Below are 23,369 nucleotides of genomic sequence, written 5' to 3' on the forward strand. Positions count from 1 at the left end.
AATCTGCATCTTGTTGCACCTGCTGCGGCAGGGCATCAGCTAAAAATTGGTGTGCATGCTGCTGACAAAAGGCAGCCTCATGAAGCAATTTGCCAAAAGTATAACAACAAAGCTGTACCAACACACCTGCTTTGCTTATGTACACATTCCAGAATTCAGATTGCCACGTAGCTCCGCAGTCCACCGTAGGTGTACCTTTGACAGGAATACTTTTCATGTGTGAAATTCCCATCATAACAGGCATCAAAAGAAACGATAAATTAGAGAGAGAAAGAGTACGGGCTGCACACAAACAGGGGAACCGCTGATGGTGAAGCGTACCAGAGGCAAATTAGATGAGCGTCCTGGCTGTCAACCAGGTGGGCGGCGGCTTCCAGTCGACATCGTGCTTCCAGATCGACAGTGCTGTTCGTCGACAGGCCACGCGACGAACCAGCCGGCGGGTTGACGGTGCCGTCCAGGCGAGGAAGTACGTCGGGGAAATCATGGCGCCTTGGCAGCGGCCGCAACACTGGAGAGGTGCACGATCCACGCTATGGCTGCATAGCATGGAGTAGCATGACAATGGGAAGCTTGTAGTAGGGCAGTGCTCGCGCAGAAGGTAGGAGGCGAATTGGGGGCAGAGAGCTGTCGGTTAGGAGGTGGAGTTCTGCCATCCGGCTCCGTCTAGAAAGGTCGTGTCCTCCTAAGAAACTGCCACCACCACGATGAAAAAAAAAAGTCTCGCCGCTTTGGCGACGTGAAACCGGGAAATGTATGATCCATCTCACTTGTGTAACCGGCAAACCGAAAGATTACCGGAAGGAAATGAGTCAATTTTTTTTTGGAAAAATAGAAACAACCGAGGGCAATTGCTAACCGATCAGAAGATGGGACATGTGGCAAGATAAGCGTACCCTAAAATTACCAATCTACAGTAGCTGAACATAAATGAACGCCTGAAAGTGTACAACTTTTATATAGGGTATTATATTATATGTGCATAGAGACACAAAGTTTTCAGGTTTTGTCAAAGAAATACTACTAGCAAGGCCCAAGCCCAACCACAGCAAGGCCCAATCCCATCTATAGCAAGGGCCATGTTAGAAATAAGAACATGAAACGTTCACAAATAAATGAGTGGTAACACGGACGATATTAATTGGATTGCTTTTTTCAGGTCGACATAAATAAAGTTGGTGACGAGATATTTGTCTCCCCTTCCCCGCACAAGACACAGATTCCCAGCGCACACAGAAAATATGTCCCCTCCTCTCTGACCAGCGGACCCACCATCGTGGGACCCACGTGTCATCGACAGCTGGCCTCCCTGGTGGAATCCGAAGTCTCCAGTCTCCACTCTCCACACCCTTCGGCCTCCGCCTACTCGGCTACTCCCCCAAATTTCGATTCCCACTGTGCAAAGCTCAGAGCTCAAGCTCAGTTCCCCACTCCACTGTCGGCGAGGCCCAAACCCTAAACCCCTGGCCGGGATCCAATGCCGACGCCCGCGACCGCGGCCGCGGCGGCGCTGCTGCTGATCCTCGCGGCGGCGGGCGGCGCGGCGGCCAAGACGACGATCGAGCCGTGCGCCAGCGCCGACTCCTGCACGGCGCTGCTCGGCTACACGCTCTTCGCCGACATGAAGGCCTCCGAGGTGGCGTCCCTCTTCCGCGCGGACCCGGCGGCGGTGCTGGCCGCCAACGCGCTCGACTTCGCCTCCCCGGGCGCCGCCAACCGGATCCTCCCCAAGGGGCTGTCCCTCCGCGTCCCCACCCGCTGCGCCTGCAACGACGGCGTCCGCAGGTCCGTCTCCGTGCGCTACGCCGCGCGCCCCGCCGACACGCTCGCCACCGTCGCCGACGTCGTCTTCGCGGGGCTCGCCTCCGCCGACCAGATCCGCAGCGCCAACGGCCTCGCACAGGAGGACCCCGACGCGCTGCTCGACGCCGGGCAGCTGCTCGTCATCCCATTCCCCTGCGTCTGCTTCAACTCCACCGACAACAACCTCCCCGCCGTATACCTCTCCTACGTCGTAAGGGTCGGGGACACCGTCGAGTCCATCGCCGCCGGACACGACACCACCGTCACGGATCTCAGCAATGTCAATGCCATGGGAAGCCCCATTGTGGCACCTGGCGACATTCTTGCGATTCCACTGCCAGGTAAAATCATCTCCCATAATAACACTGTGACATCTGCTTTCAGATATGGAACTGGTGCTATGCCCTGTTATTCTAAAAATGATCTCCCATTCTCCCTAAATAGGTCGTTGCCAGAGAACCTGACAACCTTAACAGGTCCACATTATTTTCTTACCAATTTTGGTACTTAAAATCATTTACGGATATAATCTCACCACCGCCAACACTTTTAGAGCCCTCTCTGTTTTATACTACTAGTTGCAGACCAGGTACTAGAAAAAGACAAGTGTGAATGCATAGTTGTTCTGTAAAGCTTCAGATTGATGATGCTTTTGCCCATCTTTAGCTGGTTGTTAGAAATGCCAAGCCTTTTATTATGGGAAAAAACGCACGGGATTGGCTTTATATTGAAAGCTAAACATTGTTCGTATACTGCATACTAGGATTAGTACTTGGTATCAGCCTGATATTAATATATTGTCCTTCATCGAAAAGGCATACTAGAGTAGTTGATGGTCAGTTGGTGGTGCTCTTGCTATTCGGAATCAGAAGTTCGGATTTTGACAGTTACTTTGATGATTAGCTGGGCCTTTTGGTTCATCTATGTGGAACTGTCTGCTTTATTGGCATATTAACTCAGAAGTCATCTTCCAGCTCCTACCGTGCTCACGCTGATTAGCTGCTTTCTTTTCTTGGGTATCCTAGTATTGCCAAACCATCCTTGCCCTCATGCACTTGTTCACCCTTCTTCTGCATCATTTCCCAATGCTGCAAAAGAAGAGTAAGTTTGTGTAACTTCATTAGGCTGAGTCAAAACCCTGTACTGAATTTCCATTCTCTTCTGAATTTTCCACACTGTGAAGGGATTGCCACAAGCCTACACAATTAATGTCAAACCTCAGATTGAATGAATGTTGTATGCGTAAGTACGTTTTACTGTCCTTCATATGATTGGTCCAGGACTGAGATAAACAGTGCTTGTAGCAGTGAATATCGGCGGATGTAATTTCTGTGGAGATCTATTTCAGGAATTTCCCATGAACACTTTTATGCTTTTCTGTTTTAGACTAGTAAACCAGGTAAAAAAAAAGACCATTGCAATGGCATACATCTGTAAATCTGTAGTGATGATAGTATAGGCCATCTTTAGCAGGTAAAGTTACCAGTAATGTTAGTTTTTTTACAACAAAAGCGCGAGGGCACTGCTTTATCTTGAAAGGAAAAGATTATTTGCACACATCATACTAAGATATACCAGTTTACAATCCAGACCCAAACAACAGAGCAAGGAAAGGGGAACTACCATTAACAAGAATAGTGAAAAGAAATTTATTTAGAATAGATACTAGAAATGCTATAAACGCGATGGGCAATAACGGAGAACAAAAAGGAAATCACAGCAGGCGACACAGGATCTAACGTGGAAAAACCTCTCCAACAAAGAGAGGAGAAAACCACGGCACCAGCCAGTGAAACTCTACTATATTGGGAGTATTTACAAACGCCGTGTGTTATCTTAGATGATGCGATTAACCCTAGCCGGCGGCTTACAAGAGGTATGAATAGGCGGTGATGTGATTAACACAAGGAAATGAACTACCATTAATAAGAATAGTGAAAAAATGTCTATTGAGAAACATAAGTCATCTTCCAGCTCCTACCGTGCCCACATTGGCCATCTTCGTTTTTGTGTCACCCTAGCATTGGAAATACATACTTTAGCCCGCCTGCAACCAAGTATAAGATATGCAAGTTTGCAATCCAGATATTAGAAACTTATAAGTTGCCCATCGCCCCATCCTACTTCCAACATTCTCTAGTGCAGTGAAAGATGAATAGCCGTATATACAGTTTCGTTAGGCTGGGTCAAAAGCTTGTACATAATTGACATATTGTTCCAAATTTTCCACAAGGCTGAGCAGATTGCTGTCATTTGAGAGTGTTGACATATGGATTTTAGGAAAGTTGGGTATATCCTTTCAATGTGTTTCATATCAATGGTCCAGGATTGGGTTAAACATGCTTGCAGCTTGCTAAGCTATTAAATATTAACTACTCCCTCCGGCCCGGAAAAAATGACGGACGGACCATTTTACAAAAAAATCCTTGCATTTATTTTATACTCAACCCGCACTCCCTCGGCCGCGTCAATTGAGAGATGCAATGATGGTCCGTTCCAGGACAAGCAATAAATGCAGAATTTTAACGGGTTTAATTACAAAACGCAACTGTACTAGTAGTCCGGCATTTTTTCCGGATCGGAGGAAGTATTTTGTGTTACATAGTTACATCGTTTCTTGGGATCACAGGAATTAGAAAAATGTCTTAATAGGAAAAACACATGAATAGGATGTCAAATCTTAATATATTATGGATTCCTACAGTCTCAGAACATAGGAATTCTATACACGATGCCATTGGATGGTGGACAGAAAATAAACACAAGAATTTTGGTGGAATGAGAGCATCCTTATAAATGTTAACTGACGGATCTTTACTTCCATTTACTTAATATCTTTTACTTTCATTGATTTTCCTCTTTTTGCTGATTGTTAACTATGCTCAGTAGTGATAGTTCAGTAGGATATGCTAGCTTGTTTCTGTACCTCTCTGTTGATTAATTGTTTTCTAACCATGGCTGCTATTTGTTTCTGTGATTAGCTTGTGCATCAACATTTCCTAATTTTGCTTCGGACTATGGATTGCTTGTGGCAAATGGGACCTATGCACTAACTGCTGGTAACTGTGTGGAGTGCAGTTGTGGGCCAGGGAGTCTCGAGTAATGTTACAGTTGCCCTCTCTTTTGGTCAATGCAGTTTCACTACTTCAACGTGTTTCAGACTATAATCTCCATGTTTCATCTCCCACAGTCTGTACTGCACACCAGCTTCATTAGCAGCGACTTGTTCAAGTATGCAGTGCTCCAATAGCAGTCTAATGCTTGGTAATGTGACTGCCCAAACCACCAGCGGTGGCTGCAGCGTCTCATCTTGCAGCTATGGTGGCTTAGTTAACGGAAGCATCGTGACATCGTAAGCAAAAATCCCTAATAATCTTTGTTTATGTTCTTTGGTTTCTAATCCCTTACCTCTTTCTGTTTGCAGGCTATCCTCGGGTCTTCAACCTACATGCCCTGGTAACTATTCTTTTCATTCTCATCTAGTCCACTGTGCAATTGGCTACTGCCTACTGAATACTGATAGGGTAAATCAGCAGCTATTTATACTTCTCATCCAAGGGAATTGTTACAGACTTACAGTACCTTGCACTCTCATAACTATTAGAGGGTACAGTTTAGATCTAGTTGTTACTTCTTCAAGGGCAATGCAAACATTATACTTCACACATATGGAAACCATCTAAACCTAATCCATGATTAGACTAAGTTGCTGGACGCCTTTCACTTCCCGAACGGGTTGGACTAGAAAATTATTGGTTAATATGAATCTAATCGCCACAAGCCCTTAACGACTATAATAAAATGTGTCACCGCTCAAAATGTAGTCAGCATTGCGAGGCACATCGATTGATCAAGCCTCCTATGATACGTACAAGGTGCTGCAAAGTTTGGGTAATGGAAATTGTGGAATCCATGACATTTGACTAGAAGAAGGCATGCAACATAATAAGAGCATGAATCGAAGAAGTTATGATATGCTGGAAATATGTTTGTGTAAATATCATTAATATACTCGTGAAATGTGAAGTTACATCGAGCTTTCCCAGAGTCAGATTAAACAGCAAAACATTATTTTCACTTGCTTGTGGGATATAGAAAACGATCGAAAACCAGTGCAATATCAGGTCAACAATGGGTTGTAAAGTTTCAAATAGTCTCAAAGAAATTATAGTGTTAGCACTAATCCTGACTTGCATAAGTGTTAGATTTGTTTAGTTTGTTAGCTAGCTACATGCGTGGAGAGCTGCATGCAGTAGGGGCCGTTGCTAGCTGTTGGAGCCGCGTCGTACGCGTTCGTGGGCGTCGTGCGCGCGGCCGGCGCATGCGGATCAGGCTGCAGCGTGGAGTTCGTGCTCCCAGCATCAGAGTAGCTATAAAACTTCATGTACTGCTTGTTTGTAAGGTGAGCTGAAGAGAAATAAGAGTAGGGTGTATGTGCGCCCACGGTGGCGTTCGTGCGCCGGCCGGGAAATCTCCGTGTCTCCACTCCACCGTCTCCCTCCGTTCGTTAGTGCGAGCGAGGAAGAGGAAGGTGCAGCCGAGGTGCTGCACCAACATGTGGTATCAGAGCCTTTTGGCTCGGGACCGTTGTGGCCACGTCGCGCGGTGAGTCCGCGGTGAGCACGGCGGAGGTCGCGGAGGAGCTGCACGGCGATGTGGAGGCTGCGGCAGCCATGGCGGCTAGGGAGCGGCGACCGTGGAGGTGCAGCTGCGCGTAGAGGCGCGCGGTTGACGTCGGGCGGAGGCGCCGAGGCGTATGTCGTCGTTGTGCTCGAGTTCGTGCTCGAGTTCGGCTACATCCTTCGGCGTTTGTCGCTGGAGGCTGTCCGGCGTGTGTCGCCGAGGAAAAAGATGGTGGCTGCGACGGCGTGTGGCGTCGACGGAGCTTGGCGTGTGTCGCTGAGGGAAGCCTCCAGGTGCGTGCAGAGGCGATGCATGATGCGTGGTTCGCGTCAAGCATGGAGGCTGTAGTGACGGCCGTGGCGACGACGACGACGGGAGCGCGCTGCAGCCAAGAAATGGAGGAAGAGATGCTCCTCGTGGCGGCAGCGGCCGCCGATGAGCCATGTCTACCGAAGCATGCATGCTGCAAGTCAAGATTAGGGGAGGCATTGTTAGCACTAATCCTGACTTGCATAAGTGTTAGATTTGTTTAGTTTGTTAGCTAGCTACATGCGTGGAGAGCTGCATGCAGTAGGGGCCGTTGCTAGCTGTTGGAGCCGCGTCGTACGCGTTCGTGGGCGTCGTGCGCGCGGCCGGCGCATGCGGATCAGGCTGCAGCGTGGAGTTCGTGCTCCCAGCATCAGAGTAGCTATAAAACTTCATGTACTGCTTGTTTGTAAGGTGAGCTGAAGAGAAATAAGAGTAGGGTGTATGTGCGCCCACGGTGCCGTTCGTGCACCGGCCGGGAAATCTCCGTGTCTCCACTCCACCGTCTTGATAAACATATGTGTATGTATAGATATCCAACTTGTATATGAGTCTGTTTGTGTAGTTGTATTGTAAATCAAACCGACTCACCCTTGTACCCTTGTAACTCTAATATAAATACATACCCACGGTGACCCTAGAGGTACACGTGATACACTACCAATACTCGTTTTCTATCATGGTATCAGAGCTTAAACCCTAAATTCGCTTCCGCCTACATCGCCGCCGCCTAGGTTTCTCAATCTCGGCCGCCGCCGCCGCCAGGAGTTCGCAGCGACGCCATGACTACCTCTGGCCTCTCCTCAGCGCTCTCCAACCCGGCTTCTACCGCTTCGTCCGGCAAGACTACTCCTGCCGGCATCTCCATGAGCAAGGGCAGCGCCGCCCGCGTCGTGTTGACGTCGCGGATCCCGGATGTGCCCATCGACCTAACCAACAAGTTCACGATTCGGCTTACACCGGACAACTACCTCTACTGGCGCACGCAGGTTGATCCAATCCTGCGCAGCAACCTCCTCTTTGGGTTCGTTGATGGGTCCTTACCCTGTCCGCCCGAGGAACTTGAAGTTCCGGCGAAAGATGATACCCCTGCCTCCATCATCGCCAACCCTAAATATTCTGCTTGGCATCAGCAGGATCAATCAATCCTCTCCGCGATTGTCTCCTCTCTTTCGGAAGGGGTGATCGGCATGGTGATGATGATCCCTACATCGCAGGAGGCTTGGGAGACTCTGGAGGCTAGCTTCGCGTCGCAGTCGTCGGCACGGGTGATGCAGATACGCACTGCACTTGGCAAGACCAAGAAGCATGACTTCCCCAACGCCACCGCCTTCTTCAACAGGGTCAAATCCCTCGCAGATGTCCTCAGCTCCATCGGACAGCCGCTCCGGCCGGAAGAGTTCAATCAATTTCTGCTCGGAGGTTTAGATGGGGACTATGACGCACTCGCGGATCGCATCTCCGCACGTCCTGCCTACGACCCTCTACCCATCCGCGACGTCTACGCGCGGCTTCTCAATACGAGAGCGGCGCGTGGAGGCAAGACGCGCGGAACTCGGCGTCGACATTCACTCCGCCAACTACACCTCGCGCGCCATCGGACGCGCCTCTACCCACCAGCCATCATCGTCGGCTCCGCCCCGGCGGTGGTTCGGCCGGGGCAACTCTCGGTGATCGCCCTCGTGCCCCGGCGCCGCCTTCGCCCTCGTCCACGGGGACAACGGGGGCGGTCGTCCTACGAGGTGGTGCCGAGGCTCACGACCGGTGTGCCAAATATGCTCCAAGGAGGGGCATGTCGCGTCTTCTTTGCTTCAAACGCTTCAAGAAAAATTATCTCGGGTGCGGCAATGATGGTCGAAACATGGATCGCCGACTCGCCGCTCGGAACGACAACTCCCCTGTCTCGCCTTTCATGCCGGCGCCTCTACCTCCTCATATCCGGTTGACCCCTCTTGGTATGTGGACAACTGCAATGACGGATCACTTCTCCAACGACATCAACAAACTAACCATCAAGGAGAAATATCAAGGCCAGGACACCGTCCAAACAGCCAATGGTGCAGGTATGCGCATTACACATATTGGTCAATCCTTACTCCCTACATTATCCAAACCTCTACACCTTACAAATATTCATCATGTTCCATCGATTACTCGCAACCTACTCTCTCGTCAAACGTCTTACACTTGATAATAACGTTTTCTTTGAATTCCATCCATGGTATTTTCTTATTAAGGACCGGGCAACCAGGGAGGTTCTTCTTAGAGGGGGCACACGCCGAGGCCTTTACAATGTCTCTCCATCCACTGTCAAGCAAGCCTTCAGCAGTATCAAGGTGTCACGTGATCAGTGGCACTCACGTCTAGGACATCCAGCCTTGCCAATTGTTCAACATATTCTGCGTCGTCATGAGCTTCCTTTAGTTTCGGAAAATAAAGCTGTAAACTTAGTGTGTGATGCCTGTCAGCAAGGCAAGAGTCATCAGTTACCTTTTTCATTATCTACTCGTGTTACCACTTCACCTCTTGAACTTATTTACTCAGATGTTTGGGGTCCTGCCCAAATCTCTGTTAGTGGTCATCAGTTTTATGTGAGTTTTGTTGATGCTTATAGTCGTTTTACATGGCTTTATCTCCTAAAACATAAATCTGATGTCTTCGCAGTTTTCCTTCAGTTTCAACAACATGTTGAACGGTTACTCAACAAAAAAATCATACATGTTCAGAGTGATTGGGGTGGTGAGTATCTCAAGTTAAACAAATTCTTTGATGACATTGGCATCTCACATCGTGTCTCCTGTCCTCATACACATCAACAAAACGGCACCGCTGAGCGTAAACATCGTCATATCGTTGAGACTGGTCTCACTCTTTTAGCTCATGCGAGTGTCCCTTTTCGGTTTTGGAGCGATGCTTTTTCTACAGCATGTTTTCTCATTAATAGGTTACCTAGTCGTGTGATAGACATGCAAACACCTATAGAGCGTCTTCTCGGTGAAACACCAGACTACACCTTTTTTAAAGTGTTTGGCTGTGCTTGCTGGCCACACCTTCGCCCATACAATAATCGCAAACTTCAGTTTCGATCTAAACAGTGTGTTTTTCTGGGATATAGCTCTCTTCACAAAGGTTACAAGTGTCTTCATGTTCCTACAAACCGTGTATATATATCCAGGGATGTTGTTTTCGATGAAAATGTGTTTCCCTTCTCCCACATGGCTGAGTCTCCTACCACTCCATCCTCCTCTAATAATCTACTTCTCACTCCTGACCAATTTGTTGATGCCGCATATACTCCTAGCTTGTTGGCTAACCATGGTGCAGGTTCGGGGCGCGGAGCACGTCTTGAGTTACTCGACGAGGAGCCTACTACTCCTTCTGTTACTACACCGGAGGACGTCGATCGCGCGCCTCACGCAGACGTCGATCTGCATGCAACCCATGCAGACGAGGGCTCCCCTGCTCCACCTGGGCCGGCGTCGCCCAGCTCGCCCAGCTCGGCTTCGTCTACGACCGGTGCGGCGGATACAGTTCCGTCGCACACCACTTCGGCCCCTTTCCCAACAGCTACTGCTGGGCCTTCCCCGGTCGATCAGCCTCGCATGACTACACGCCTACAGCGTGGTATTCGTCAGAAGAAGGTTCGCACTCTTCTGATCCGACGCTGCTCACTACTGAGCCATATGATTTTCGTGCTGCCCTTGCATCCCCACATTGGCGCCTGGCTATGGAAGCCGAGTACACTGCCCTTCAGAAAAATGAGACATGGCGATTGGTTCCACCTCGTTCTGGAATGAATATCATTGATTGCAAATGGGTGTTCAAGATAAAAAGGCAAGCTGACGGGTCCATTGACAGATACAAAGCTCGCCTAGTTGCAAAAGGTTTCAAGCAGCGACAGGGACTCGACTATGAGGATACTTTCAGCCCTGTTGTCAAACCCACTACTATTCGCGTGTTACTATCAATGGCACTTACTCAGGGATGGCATCTTCGGCAGCTTGACATCCAGAATGCTTTTCTTCATGGAATTCTTGAGGAAGAGGTGTTTATGCGACAACCTCCTGGGTTTGAGGATCCTAGCTACCCTGGGTTCTTGTGCCGGCTTGACAAGGCTCTTTATGGACTTAAGCAAGCCCCGCGTGCTTGGCATGCCAGACTCGGCTCCGTACTTGCAGCCCTTGGTTTTACACCTTCCACAGCCGACACATCTCTCTTTATCCTGCGACGGCCTGAACTCACACTATACCTCCTTGTTTATGTTGATGACATCATTGTGGTGAGTTCCTCGTCTGCAGCTACTGATCGTCTGGTCCATCAGCTTGGTAAAACATTTGCTCTTAAGGATCTTGGTCCGCTCCATTACTTTCTTGGCGTTGAGGTACATAAGCCAAGAGGAGGTGGTCTTCTCATGAGTCAACGCAAATATGCCTCAGAATTGTTGCTGAAAGCTGGTCTTCAGAAGTGTGCTCCGGTTACTACTCCTATGGTTGCCTCTGAAACACTTTCGGCTAATGATGGTACTCCTCTTTCTGCTGAAGAATCTACTCGTTATCGCAGTATTGTAGGAGGCCTTCAGTATCTTACAATGACACGACCAGATTTGTCCTTTGCTGTCAATAAGGTGTGTCAATACTTGCATGCTCCCAGATGTGCTCATTGGTCGGCGGTCAAACGCATTCTTCGCTATGTGAAGGGTACTCTGTCACATGGACTACTTCTGCGTCCCTCCTCTACCCTGCCACTCCTCTCTGCCTTTTCTGATGCAGATTGGGCTGGTGATCCTGATGACCGCCGATCAACGGGGGGATTTGCTATATTCTATGGAGGCAATTTGATTTCTTGGAGTGCCAGAAAACAGGCTACTGTGTCTCGTTCCAGTACAGAGTCAGAATACAAGTCGCTTGCAAATGCTACTGCTGAGTTGATTTGGGTACAAGCCCTCCTTGGTGAACTTGGAGTAATTCAAAGACGTCCACCTGTCTTATGGTGTGATAATATTGGAGCTACATATCTTTCTGCCAACCCTGTGTTTCATGCTCGCACAAAACATATTGAGATTGATTTTCACTTTGTACGAGAACGGGTTGCACGGAAGTTACTTGAGATCAGATTTATCTCCTCCAAGGATCAGCTAGCTGATATCTTCACCAAGCCATTACCATTGCCACAGTTTACCTCTTGTAGGCGCAATCTCAACCTCTCCGAAGTTGAGATTGAGGGAGGGTGATAAACATATGTGTATGTATAGATATCCAACTTGTATATGAGTCTGTTTGTGTAGTTGTATTGTAAATCAAACCGACTCACCCTTGTACCCTTGTAACTCTAATATAAATACATACCCACGGTGACCCTAGAGGTACACGTGATACACTACCAATACTCGTTTTCTATCACGTCTCCCTCCGTTCGTTAGTGCGAGCGAGGAAGAGGAAGGTGCAGCCGAGGTGCTGCACCAACATATAGTACAGCAGAAGGGAATGTTCTACTTGTGCCCAAAATTTAGGATCGAATTCAGTCATATTATCGAGATACAAGAAAGCCAAATGCTTAGTACTGTCATTTTCTTTTCAGTTTCCTGCTTGTACTACATCACAAACTCCTCTTTCTTTATCTATATTGCATCTCACCATTCCACTTCATAACACAGGACCGCATCAATCTCCTCCACTGATGGAGCCGTCAACTGCAGCAAGCCATGGCTCGTTTCTTGCTCCATCCCCTGCGCCAGGACCTGGGGAGGCAGGCAGTGCTGTTCCTGGCTCATCAGAACCCGGGGGGTCCACCAATTCTGCTGGAAGCCTCTCCCAGGCGCCTTCGGTGCATCAACTGACGATCCTCATTCTTTCTCTAGTCTTGTACTTGCATATGTGAAGTTCATTGTAGAATATTGATGGATGTATTTGTATCGAATGGGGGCCCTCATTTGGGCCCAGTGGTGGGACCTTTATGAATGGAAGGTTTTCAGAGTTTCACTAGGATTCTGCATTTCAGTCATGCCAGTGGTGAAGTCACCAAGATCGAACTATCAGTATTCCAAGTATATTCACAGGAGAAATCGTAAATGTGTTGTTGATGCCTCAGTAATAGCGACTCCACATAGGGAACAAAGCTTATTGCCTGCACCTAGGCTTTAAGCCCAGCCTATCTGTAGGCGATGGTATATGAGATAGTGTGGTTTGCTTGTTTGCTCGACAAGCGGTTAGTATGCCGGTGCTCGTCCATTTCAATGCGTCTGTGGATGATTTGCCTTTATATTTTTGGTCTTTTCGCAGCTAAAAAGATGCACTCCCTGGTGGCGAACGACATAATTGATCCTACACTGTCATTGGCCATCTGACCCATCTCCTTTCGAACCTGATGCTGCCACCGTTCTGTGTTTTGTCTCCTGGTTTTCGGAGTACCTTCTGCTCGCCACAGAATCCTGTGCTAACCATGTTGCCATGCTACTTATTTTCACAAATTCAGTGGGAATGGTAGTGGCTCAATTAAAAACAGTGGGAATGGGAGTGCGACATGGATGTGTCGATATTCCACATATCTTTTCTCCCTTTTGGCATTTCATTGTCACATCTATATTGTAATAGCATGTTGCAGGGGTTTTATGTCCTAACATGGGTAGCATTTAGCAATAGATTGTATGGTAGATGAGATTTCAGTTGTTGCCGTCTCTTATGTTCTGAATTGGAACCTTCCAGACCTAATAATTAGGTTGTGTGTATCTTGGGATATACTGATAATTTGATTTGAGAGGCATTCTTTTCCATTATGTAAGAAAGAAAAAAAAACCACGCATCATCACAAAAATTTAGCGCTTATGTAGCGCGATCTTTTGTGACCTGAAGACTTGAAGAGGGTTATGCCTTGCACAACTTTTTCGACAAATGGAACATATTAATATGATGAAGATACTAATTACACACATTTTCTGCAACAACATAGTTTTCTAATGGCACTACGGATGTACACAAAAAAAGTAGAAGAAATATGACTCATCAGAAAAGAAAGCAGTGCACAAGCGCCGACATTGTTCGATCATAGATCATATATTCTTACACTACAGAAAGTTCACGCTCTCAAAACAATGCCTTGCGTAATTAACTTAGCCTCTAAGTGCATTGCAACAGTTGACAGAGGATATGCCTGTCTAACAATGTTAAAATTCAGGTTGTCTACTTTTGCAACCACACTTATCCCCTAGCTGCAAATTCAGGTGTGTGTGGATCAGTGGATGTTTTTTCTTTCGAGCAAGATGGGTCAGTATTGTAGATGTTGTGTGTGACTGTGAACATTGTTTTTTTCCGAAATGGGGATATAATCCCGGCTTCTGCATCATGATGATGCACACGATCATTTGACTGTGAACATTGTAGATGTATGCGCATTTGTTTGAGCGAGGAATCTTTGAGTAGCACCAATCGAGCAAGTGTCTTGGTGGCCATATGTTTTCGTGGGTCTTATTGTAAATTTGACTTGCGCTCCGTCGCTATAAATGAAGGTAATCCAACTCAGAACAAGCTCAATCCTCAAGGAACAACACGGTGACCGGTCCTGGACAGTGTTATTGTGCGCGCGATGACGAAGGACATGTCAGCGTTGCATCTTTTACCCTATGTTCTCGTCCTAACTATGTCGTTCGCCTGGCCGATCACCGAGTCGACGACCGGCCGCGCGACCATCCGCGCCGATCTCACGCACGTGGACAGCGGCCGCGGCTTCACCAAGCGCGAGCTGCTCCGGCGGATGGCGGCTCGATCGCGGGCTCGCCTAGACAGCCGGTGGTCACCACCCGGCCGCGGCGGCAACGCCCACGCGGTGACCGTGCCTGTGGCCCGCGGCACCACCGGCAAGGCGGACTACAACTCCGAGTACAACATCCACTTCGCCATCGGCACGCCGACCCCGCAGCCCGTGGTGGCGACGCTGGACACAGGCAGCGATCTCATCTGGACGCAGTGCGTGTGCATGTCCTGCTTCGAGCAGCCATTTCCTGTTCTCGACCCCTCCGTCTCCGGCACCTTCCGTGTCATGCCGTGCTCCGACCATCTTTGCGAGCACGGGGGGCTAGTGGTCTCCGGGTGCAACCTCAAGGACAAAACGTGCCTCTACGCCTACCACTACGGCGACAAATCGGGCACATACGGCACAATGGGCCAGGACACCTTCACCTTCAAGGCGCCCAACGGTATGGCCGCCACCGTGCCGAACCTCCGCTTTGGTTGCGCCCAGATCAACCACCTGACCTTCAGAACGAACGAGACCGGCATCGCCGGCTTCGGCCGCGGGCCGCTGTCTCTGCCGTCGCAGCTCAAGGTCGCCAGGTTCTCGCACTGCTTCACCACCATCGTAGAGGGCAAACCCAGCCCGGTGTTCCTGGGCACGCCGGACAACCTCCAAGTCCAGGCCACGGGGCAAATCAAAGCCACCCCGTTCGTGCCAAACCCAAGGTCACCGTTATACTTCCTTTCGCTCAAAGGGATCACCGTCGGCAAGACGCGGCTGCCGTTCAACGCGTCGGTGTTTGCGCTCAAGGGCGACGGCTCTGGCGGCACCATCACGGACTCCGGCACCGCCCTCACCAGCTTCCCGGAGGCCGTGTTCCAAGCCCTTCGGAAGGCGTTCGCGTTGCAGGTGCTGCTGCCCGTCGAAGAAGACAACGACATGTGCTTCTCCACCTCGCCGAAGGAGAAGCTGCCCGCCGTGCCGAAGCTGATCCTCCACCTAGAGGGCACGGACTGGGACCTCCCCCGCGAGAACTACGTCCTCGATATCGACCACGAGGATGGCACCGGCGGCGAGCTGTGCTTAATGATCGTTTCGTCGGGCGAGGGCAGCAGCATGACGACCATAGGCAACTTCCAGCAGCAGAACATTCACATCGTCTACGATCTGGAGGTCAATAAGATGTTCTTTGTGCCCGCGCGCTGCGACAAGCTGTGACAAGTTGTCAATAAACGTGCAAGTGTAGGCGACAATTGAGCGTACGTACTGGTCCTTAGTAAAAATATGCACTGCCGTTACTAGTGCTAAATAAAAAGCGCCAAACTTATTATTTATCCTATAATGCTTAGCCAAGTCCTACGCCGTCCGATTGCATGGTGTTTGAGTTACAAGTTAGATTACAACTAAGTTTTGTAATTGCAAATGTTTTTTTTTTAAATTGCAAATGGAGTTACAAGAAAAATGCTTCGGGCTGTTAGATTTACTTCGTGATTCGTGCTAATCATGAGTTTCAACTAAGATTTGATGATGCCATCTAACTGAAAACTACGTTAATTCTCAAACGACCAAAAACTAGCCACATTCATTATTTATGCATAGTCTGATGTCAGTTTTTATCGTGAAAAAAAAAAACTCTTGTCACGAAAAATGTTTCATCTCGCATGGAAATGGTTATGTCAAAAACAACTAAAAAATAATTTCCAATAATACAACTTTAGAAGATGTCAATCGTCCTTTTGGTTTAGCTTTAGGTCAGTTTATACATTAGTTGACCCAAGTTTTGTTAGAGTTATATCCGGTGATGATGTGTGAGTACATTATGTCGTACACTGTTCTGTAAACACAATTTTTCTACATCTAAGAGTATGCTAAGATTTTTTATGATTAAATTGGAAGACATCGCCCATCCACTGTCCACGCATTGAGACTCTCTTATAAATATAGGGAATCAAAGCTTATATATGATGGCTAGCCTGTTCAATATAGATGTAAGAAAAAACTCAGACGTTAAGTGCATACAGTAATGCGCCAGGACACACTACATAGTATACTACTACCTCCATCCCAAGGCTTAAGGCCTATATTTTTTTTTCAGAAAGTCAAACTATGCTAAATTTAACTAAGTTTTTTTTATCAAAAATCATTAACATGAAAAGTACAAAATCAATATCATTAGATAGATAATGAAATATATTTTAATATGTAATCTACAAAATATCATATTTGTTCATAAATTCTTCTAAAAATTTGATCAAACTTTACTTCGTTTGACTTTCTGAAAAAAAAGGCCTTAAGCCTTGGGATGGAGGTAGTACTACCTACTCCCTCCGTACTCAAATAAGTGTACATCTAGCTCTAATCTTTGTCCACAAAAGTGTGTACTTCTATCTTCCCAATGCATTTTAATTGCTTCTCTCTCATCGCAAGGAAATCAAACCTAATAATATTAAGCATATATTCTTCTTGTATTCTACATGCACTAAGCTTATTGGAGGTGAAATATTAAAGAGGGGAAATGCATGTTTCCAATGTATTTTTCACTCCACTTCATAAATTATCTTGGAAATCCCGCATGTACACTTATTTTTGGACGGAGGAAGTAATTATCACCACATCAATCCATCGGGAGATGCCACCTTAGATATAATGGCGAATGATTGAAATAATCTAAGATAGAACAAACTCTTAAAAAATAATGCAAAAAAGAATCACTAAGAATAGTAAAAATAGAAATATATTGATTGTAAGTACAACCTACAAATATATCAATGATGTCAACTCATGGCCAAGTGTTACCCTTTTCTTTTGAAAATATCATGTAATTCTATTGATCAAGACTTTTGTATATCACTCGCTCGATACACAACTCGATCTTGATGATATTTCTGGTGGAAAATCCCTTTCATTTGTTATTATTTCCACCGGTAAACGCAAATCCAACTCAATGAGCTAATAATGTCGCCGGAGAAAATTTGATGTGCATTTCAAATAACAAGAGATCTCTAAAGTCTCCAATTCTCCGCGTATAAATGATTAATAGCTCAAGGTTATCTTGTATATAGTAAGATTCATGATAAATATTTGTAAGACAAGCAATCGTATATAGTAAGATTACTCTATGTTTTGATAACTAGTGATGCATGTTCCCACTTTGAAGTTAGTTTTGCGCAATATTCACTAAAACAAGAGTAGCTTTCTCATACATAGTTAGTTTCAGGCATGACCACTCAAAACATTCAGAAAAATATGTGCATCTAAATGTATTGACCAAAAATTAAGGTAGGACGGCTGCCCTACCTTAACCTACTCGGAGCTTCGCCCTACATCTTCTTCTTCTTTTTCTCTAGAATAATATGACTGAGCCAGGGAATATCCATTCTAATGTCCCACCTTCTCTCTCCTTCCACACTTGACAAATCTTGTGTTAGTTACCTCCTCTCCCCTTCCATAGTTTAAGACGTCTAATTTCGAAAGTTGAAACTTCCGTTGCTCCAGAGCCAGAAGTATAATTTGTAAACTGTTTAAATATTTGGGTTTCTAGTAAAGAGAGTTTTAGGACACGGTCGATATTGAATATATTCTGACAATGTTTTAAAATTAACTTTTGAAACTTGGTGAAACTTTAAAAAATCTTAAGGAAGCTGGTGACATATATTTTGAAACAATATGTGCATAATAAATAGTAGAAAGTGCTAATAATTAGTTGTGTCATATATTTAACATTATTTTTACCGTAACTACGGCGGGCTTATGCCAGCCTGAACAACTTTATGTACTACGGCGGGCTTACACAAAGAGGCGAGGCCTAAGATTAGCGTGCAACCCAGAGCTGAGAACAAAGGAGACACATGCATTGGGACGGATAGAATAAGAGAAGAGGGTTGGGGACCGCTCATTGAGAGGAGCAGGCGGTCCAATCCAAAGATCGAGACAAAAATGCAGTAGAATCGCCATTGCCAAGGTTGACTTGGGAAACCTGCCTGAAAGAGTCGAGCCTGGCGAGAATGCCTTTCCAAACGGGGGTGTCCGGATAGTGGAAGTCACCAAGTCATGTCTAGCCGCCCAGCCGTACGAACAATAGAACCAGGAAGCCCAGGGGGCGGAAGAAGAGGAGTGCAACTTTATAAGGAACTTGGAGAGGAGGGTAGAATTCTGCGCGAGAATGCACACCTCGGTCCAATAAACTTTGCATTACCCACCATTGCAAGATTCCTCTCTAGTCCAAAGGAAGGCCCATCGCCTTTTATCAATAGCTTCAATCACACCAGCGGGAAGGAGGCCTATGCCCATGGCATGTGCAAGCATGACAGTCAAAGCAGAGTTGACCAGAAACATGCAACCACCAATAGGGAGGGAGCGCCCGCGCCATCCGGGGAGTCTCATGTCGCTCTTTGAGATAATGGGATTGAAGTCAGCAAGGTGGAGTTTAGGTGTGGAAAGAGGGAGGCCAAGGTAAGTTTGAGGGAAAGAAGAGATGGAGCAGCCAAAGGTGGTAACCATATCCGTAGCAGCGGAGGGGTCCGTCTCAATAGGTACAAAGGTGCTTTTGTGGAAGTTTATGGCCAGCCCGGAAGCAGCAGTGAAGTCACCAAGGAACTTTTGAGATTGGCAACATGTTGTGGGATAGTGTAACACCCCAAATTTTAAAACAAAGCCAAAAATGAATTTCCCTTTTTCCAAAAATGAGAGCCAACAAAAACTTTTCTTATATAAGGTATCATGCTTAGTGCTCCTACCTATTACTTGTGTTTTTGCCTTGATGAGTGTAGTATACTTATGTGATAAACCCTAAAACCCTAGAGTGATCATGTGAAGATCACAAACCAAATAAAATTAAAAAGGGAAAGAAATCAAATAAGAAGAACCCTAAACCCTAACCTTTTCGAAAGACATTTGGATCTGTTTTAAGAAACCTAAAATAAAGGAAAGACCATATGTGGGCCTATAGCCCTAATATGTGAAATCTGAACCCTACCTTTTCTTTTTGCTAAGGGTGGTGAACCCTTGCAAAACTTATTAAACCCTAAACCTCATCCTTCTTGTCTTTAATCTGTGAGAAATAAAATAAAAAGGAAGAATCCTATTTGAGAAAGAGGCAGATATGCCTATGGCTACTTTGTAAAACTTTCCCTAGGCCTTTCTACTTTATGTAGAGAAATGGGAAAACCTTCTTAAAACTTATCTAGTACTTTTCCAACACAATACCAAGTGGAACAAAAGTTTTTCAAAAAGAAAGTAATAATGCCATAGAGGCATATGAGAGCAAAATATTAACTTTGTGAAATTGAGGATCTTGATCCTAGACTTGAAGTTGAATGGTTGGATCACCCCTATATACAATTTCAACTCTCAACAACATCCCTTGGGTCAAGCCTAGTCAAATTACAAATCAAATGCCACATATGCATAGAGGCATATGTGATCCATAGCCATTTTCACCAATTCTTGTCCTATGCACTTCTACCTTTACCCAATGGTGTGAAACCATCTCTGAACCCAATCTAACCCTAAATTGACCCTCAACCTTGCCCAAGTAAAGCAAGGAGAGCACCTTACAAGAATAAGAAATCTTGACATATCACCTCCCATGTGTGTTGGCCAATTTTACAAATCTTCGAGCTAGACCTTTTGGAATGGTTTCAATGGTTTGAAATTGTTTCTAAGTTAATAGGAATGACATTAGAATCAAGACAAGTCCAATCAAAGGGAGAGAAATCCCAAAAGTGGGATAATTCCATTTTCCCTCACATACCCATAGGGCCACTTTATCAAATCTTGACCTAGGCACCCACCTTGTCTCAAAATGGTTGGATCCTTTCATCCAACTTCTTCTAGCACCAAATAAACCTCACTCTTGTCTTTTTGCAACCAAGAGGAATAAAAGAATAAAAGTTAGAATTTTACAAAACCCTCACATTTGGCTTATGCCATTTTTCTAAACTTTGACCCTAGACCACTTTGGCCTTCACCATTAGTTGAATAATGTTACTAAACATTTATTACAACTTTTGGAATCAAAGGGACCCAACTCAAATCAAATTCAAACTCAATTGGGGATCACATGTGATAATGGTCAAATCTGCCATTATTATTCTGGTCACTACTTTGAGCCCCTCTAATTCAAGTTTTTCAAACTAAACTTTCCCAACTCCTTGCATGTCATCCAAGAGGACATCAAGATGAACACTTTTTGTAAAGACCACCTTACCAAAATCCTTCTTGATCAATTGCTATGCTCCTCTAAAGTTGGCACTTTTAATTAAGTGGAACAATCTCCCACTTAGTGAAAATTGCCATATTTTGAAATTCTAAATTCCACCACCCCCTCTCTGTGCCTCTGGTCATTTAGAACCAAACCAAACACACCCTTTTCAAATTTGTCAACCTTTTTAGCTAAATCAATTTTGGGCAAAATTGGATGAAACATAAATAGGGAACAACACACACTATTTAAAATAGTGTTCTATCCTAACTCTAACCTACCCAAACCAACCCTACATGTTTCCTTGCCCCCTCTCTGCCTCACACCACCACAGAAACCCTAGGGAAGGGCAAGACATGGCCTAGCCATGGCCATGCACACACCATGCCGGCCATGCCGTGCTCCCCCTCTCACCCTTGCTCTCCACTTCTGGCCCTGGTGCCCAAACCCGCCACCATGCATCCCTACCCCACCCTAGCTCCTCCAGTGTCGAGGTGAACGACGATCCTCGCCGGAATGGGCGCGCCCTGGTCGATGCCGTGGACGTCGTGGGCGCGTCCACCGCCAACTCTGGCCACGCGCCGTCCTCTCTCTCCACACCTCCCCCGAACCCCCTGGCTACACGTTGAGCATCACCACCGCACCCTGAACCCACTGGACACGCTCCGTTGCTCGCGCGAGGACCATCGCCGTCGACCACCTCGCCGTTCACCCGCTCCCCTGTCGCCGGACATTGCCGTCGCCCGCGCGTAACTGGCCGTCCCCCACCTCGCCATCACGCGCGTTAGCTTCGCCTAGATGTCGCCTACACGACGCTCTCCCTAGTTTGCCCCTTCGAGCGCCGGAGACGCCGCCCTGCTGTCGCCCTCGCCGCACACCATCCGGCCATCCCGCCATTATAAATAGAGCCCTCCACGAGCCTTCACCTCCACACCAAACCTGCTCGCCTCCCTCTCCTCGATCTCCTCATCCACTCCTCCTCCTCGATTGCTCACCGGAGCCCTCCAATTTCATCGCCGGAGCCCGTAGAGGACCTGAGATCACAGCCGACGAATCCGAGCACCATCGGCGACACCACCGGTACCAGCGCACTCGCCGTCGTCTACAACGTTGACCTGCATCAACGCCGCCGCTCGCCGACGTCCCAGCTCGCCGCCGACCCCCGTGCCTCGCCGTGCCAGCACCGCCCTCGCATCGTCGACGACGACCACCACCCGCCGTTGGATCTTGATCTAATCGCACGGCCACCACTCGCGCGTACCGTTTCGGTAAGCCTCCCCCACTGACTAGTGGGGCCTGTTGTCAGCTGGCCCGCTGCGCGCTGGACGCACTGCTGGGCCGGCCCAACTCTGCCCCGGGCATTTTCAAATCTTTTGGCCCGTTTAATTTCCCGCCAGCCCGCCTAGTCGATTCTATTTAAATCCAATTCAAACTTCTCCAATACTGCCTCCACTTTGAAATTTAACCATTTCAAATTGGCCAAACCAAATCTAGTGAATTTTATACCGTTGGAAAGCTTAGGAAAAGATCTATCCAATGCCACTGGTCCCATCTCAAGATCTTGTGTAGAATTAATCTGACAAAAATAACAAGACAGGGACTTTTCTGCCTTAGAATAATTCTTAAAAATCAACCAAAATAGATATTGAGTCAATTCCAACTCCTTTAGCTCACATTTGACTTGCACTAATTGTTTATGCAATAAAATGGTGTGGTCACTTTGCATGATCATGCCCTAGTTTAAGTAGTGTGCAATATGGCTAGTTTAACTAGTTGATATTGTCCAAAACTATTAAGTAATTCATATGAAGTCTTATGCTTCATTTAAATCTTGTCTCAAATGAATTCATGTGATGTTTGGACCCCTGGCCCAAACTCACTTATATGAATTACTTAGAGATTTAAATCATATATAGTGTTATTAAATGGTATGAGGTATTTTACCTCATTTAAATCTATTCCTCAAATGATGTTGATGAAGGGTTGACTTGGGTCAACATGATTTCATGCAGGATTGTCTGAGAAATTAAATCTTAAGAAGTTTTCAATAAGAGAAAAGTATTTCTCAAGAACCACTGGGAAACTATCACCTACATGTAGGGTGAGGAGAGTATTTTCCTCAAGCAACACAACCAATGCACTCTAAGTGTAGTATTGGTGTGAGTGCAAGTATTGTTAGTTTAGCCAATGAATTGTTGAGGATGTGCCATCCCTCAATGATAGTGGTTAACTTGGTTACCACTATGTGTTAATCATATGAGAGGTTTCCTTCTCATTTAAATCTTGTTCTCAAGTAGTTCAACATGAGGTATGGACCATGGTCTATATAATCTCATATTGAGTATTTGGTGACCTTAAATCATTACCCCTTTAGTATTAAATTGTATGAGGTATGGAACCTCATTTAAATCTTTTTCTCAAATGAGGAGTATGAAGAGGTTGACTTTGGTCAACCTAGGTCATATATTGTTCATAAGAGAAATTAAATCTTAGTAAGATATGTGAGGAAATTATTTTCTCTAAGTAATTAAAAGTAACACCTTAGTTAGTATGAGAGGAAATTATTTTTTTTCTCAAAGAAGAAGAACACATCCACCCACTTAATCGTAGTGCGAGATGCTAGTTGAAATTGTGTAAAACTTGTGTGTGCTTAGTTAGTATGTAAGTTTGGTATGATGATTGTGCACCCCGTATTCGTATTTTAGACGCT

The 23,369-nt window shown here is 46.4% G+C and overlaps 2 protein-coding genes across 2 annotated transcripts; both read left to right on the forward strand.

Moving 5' to 3' along the window:
* The first annotated feature begins 1,383 nt into the window (after positions 1–1,383).
* On the forward strand, positions 1,384–12,713 carry LOC127317773 (lysM domain-containing GPI-anchored protein LYP6). Its single transcript, XM_051348370.1, has 5 exons — positions 1,384–2,144; positions 4,785–4,902; positions 4,994–5,155; positions 5,228–5,259; positions 12,386–12,713. Exons 1-5 carry the CDS (start codon positions 1,478–1,480, stop codon positions 12,607–12,609), a joined length of 1,203 nt encoding a protein of 400 aa, XP_051204330.1. The 5' UTR covers positions 1,384–1,477; the 3' UTR covers positions 12,610–12,713.
* A 1,539-nt stretch (positions 12,714–14,252) lies between these two features.
* LOC127317772 (aspartic proteinase nepenthesin-1) lies at positions 14,253–15,791 on the forward strand. Its single transcript, XM_051348369.2, has one exon. The coding sequence runs from the start codon at positions 14,311–14,313 to the stop codon at positions 15,673–15,675; it is 1,365 nt and encodes a 454-aa protein (XP_051204329.1). The 5' UTR covers positions 14,253–14,310; the 3' UTR covers positions 15,676–15,791.
* The last annotated feature ends 7,578 nt before the right edge of the window (positions 15,792–23,369 follow it).

This window comes from Lolium perenne, chromosome 7, assembly GCF_019359855.2.
Source record: "Lolium perenne isolate Kyuss_39 chromosome 7, Kyuss_2.0, whole genome shotgun sequence".
Lineage (NCBI taxonomy): Eukaryota > Viridiplantae > Streptophyta > Magnoliopsida > Poales > Poaceae > Lolium > Lolium perenne.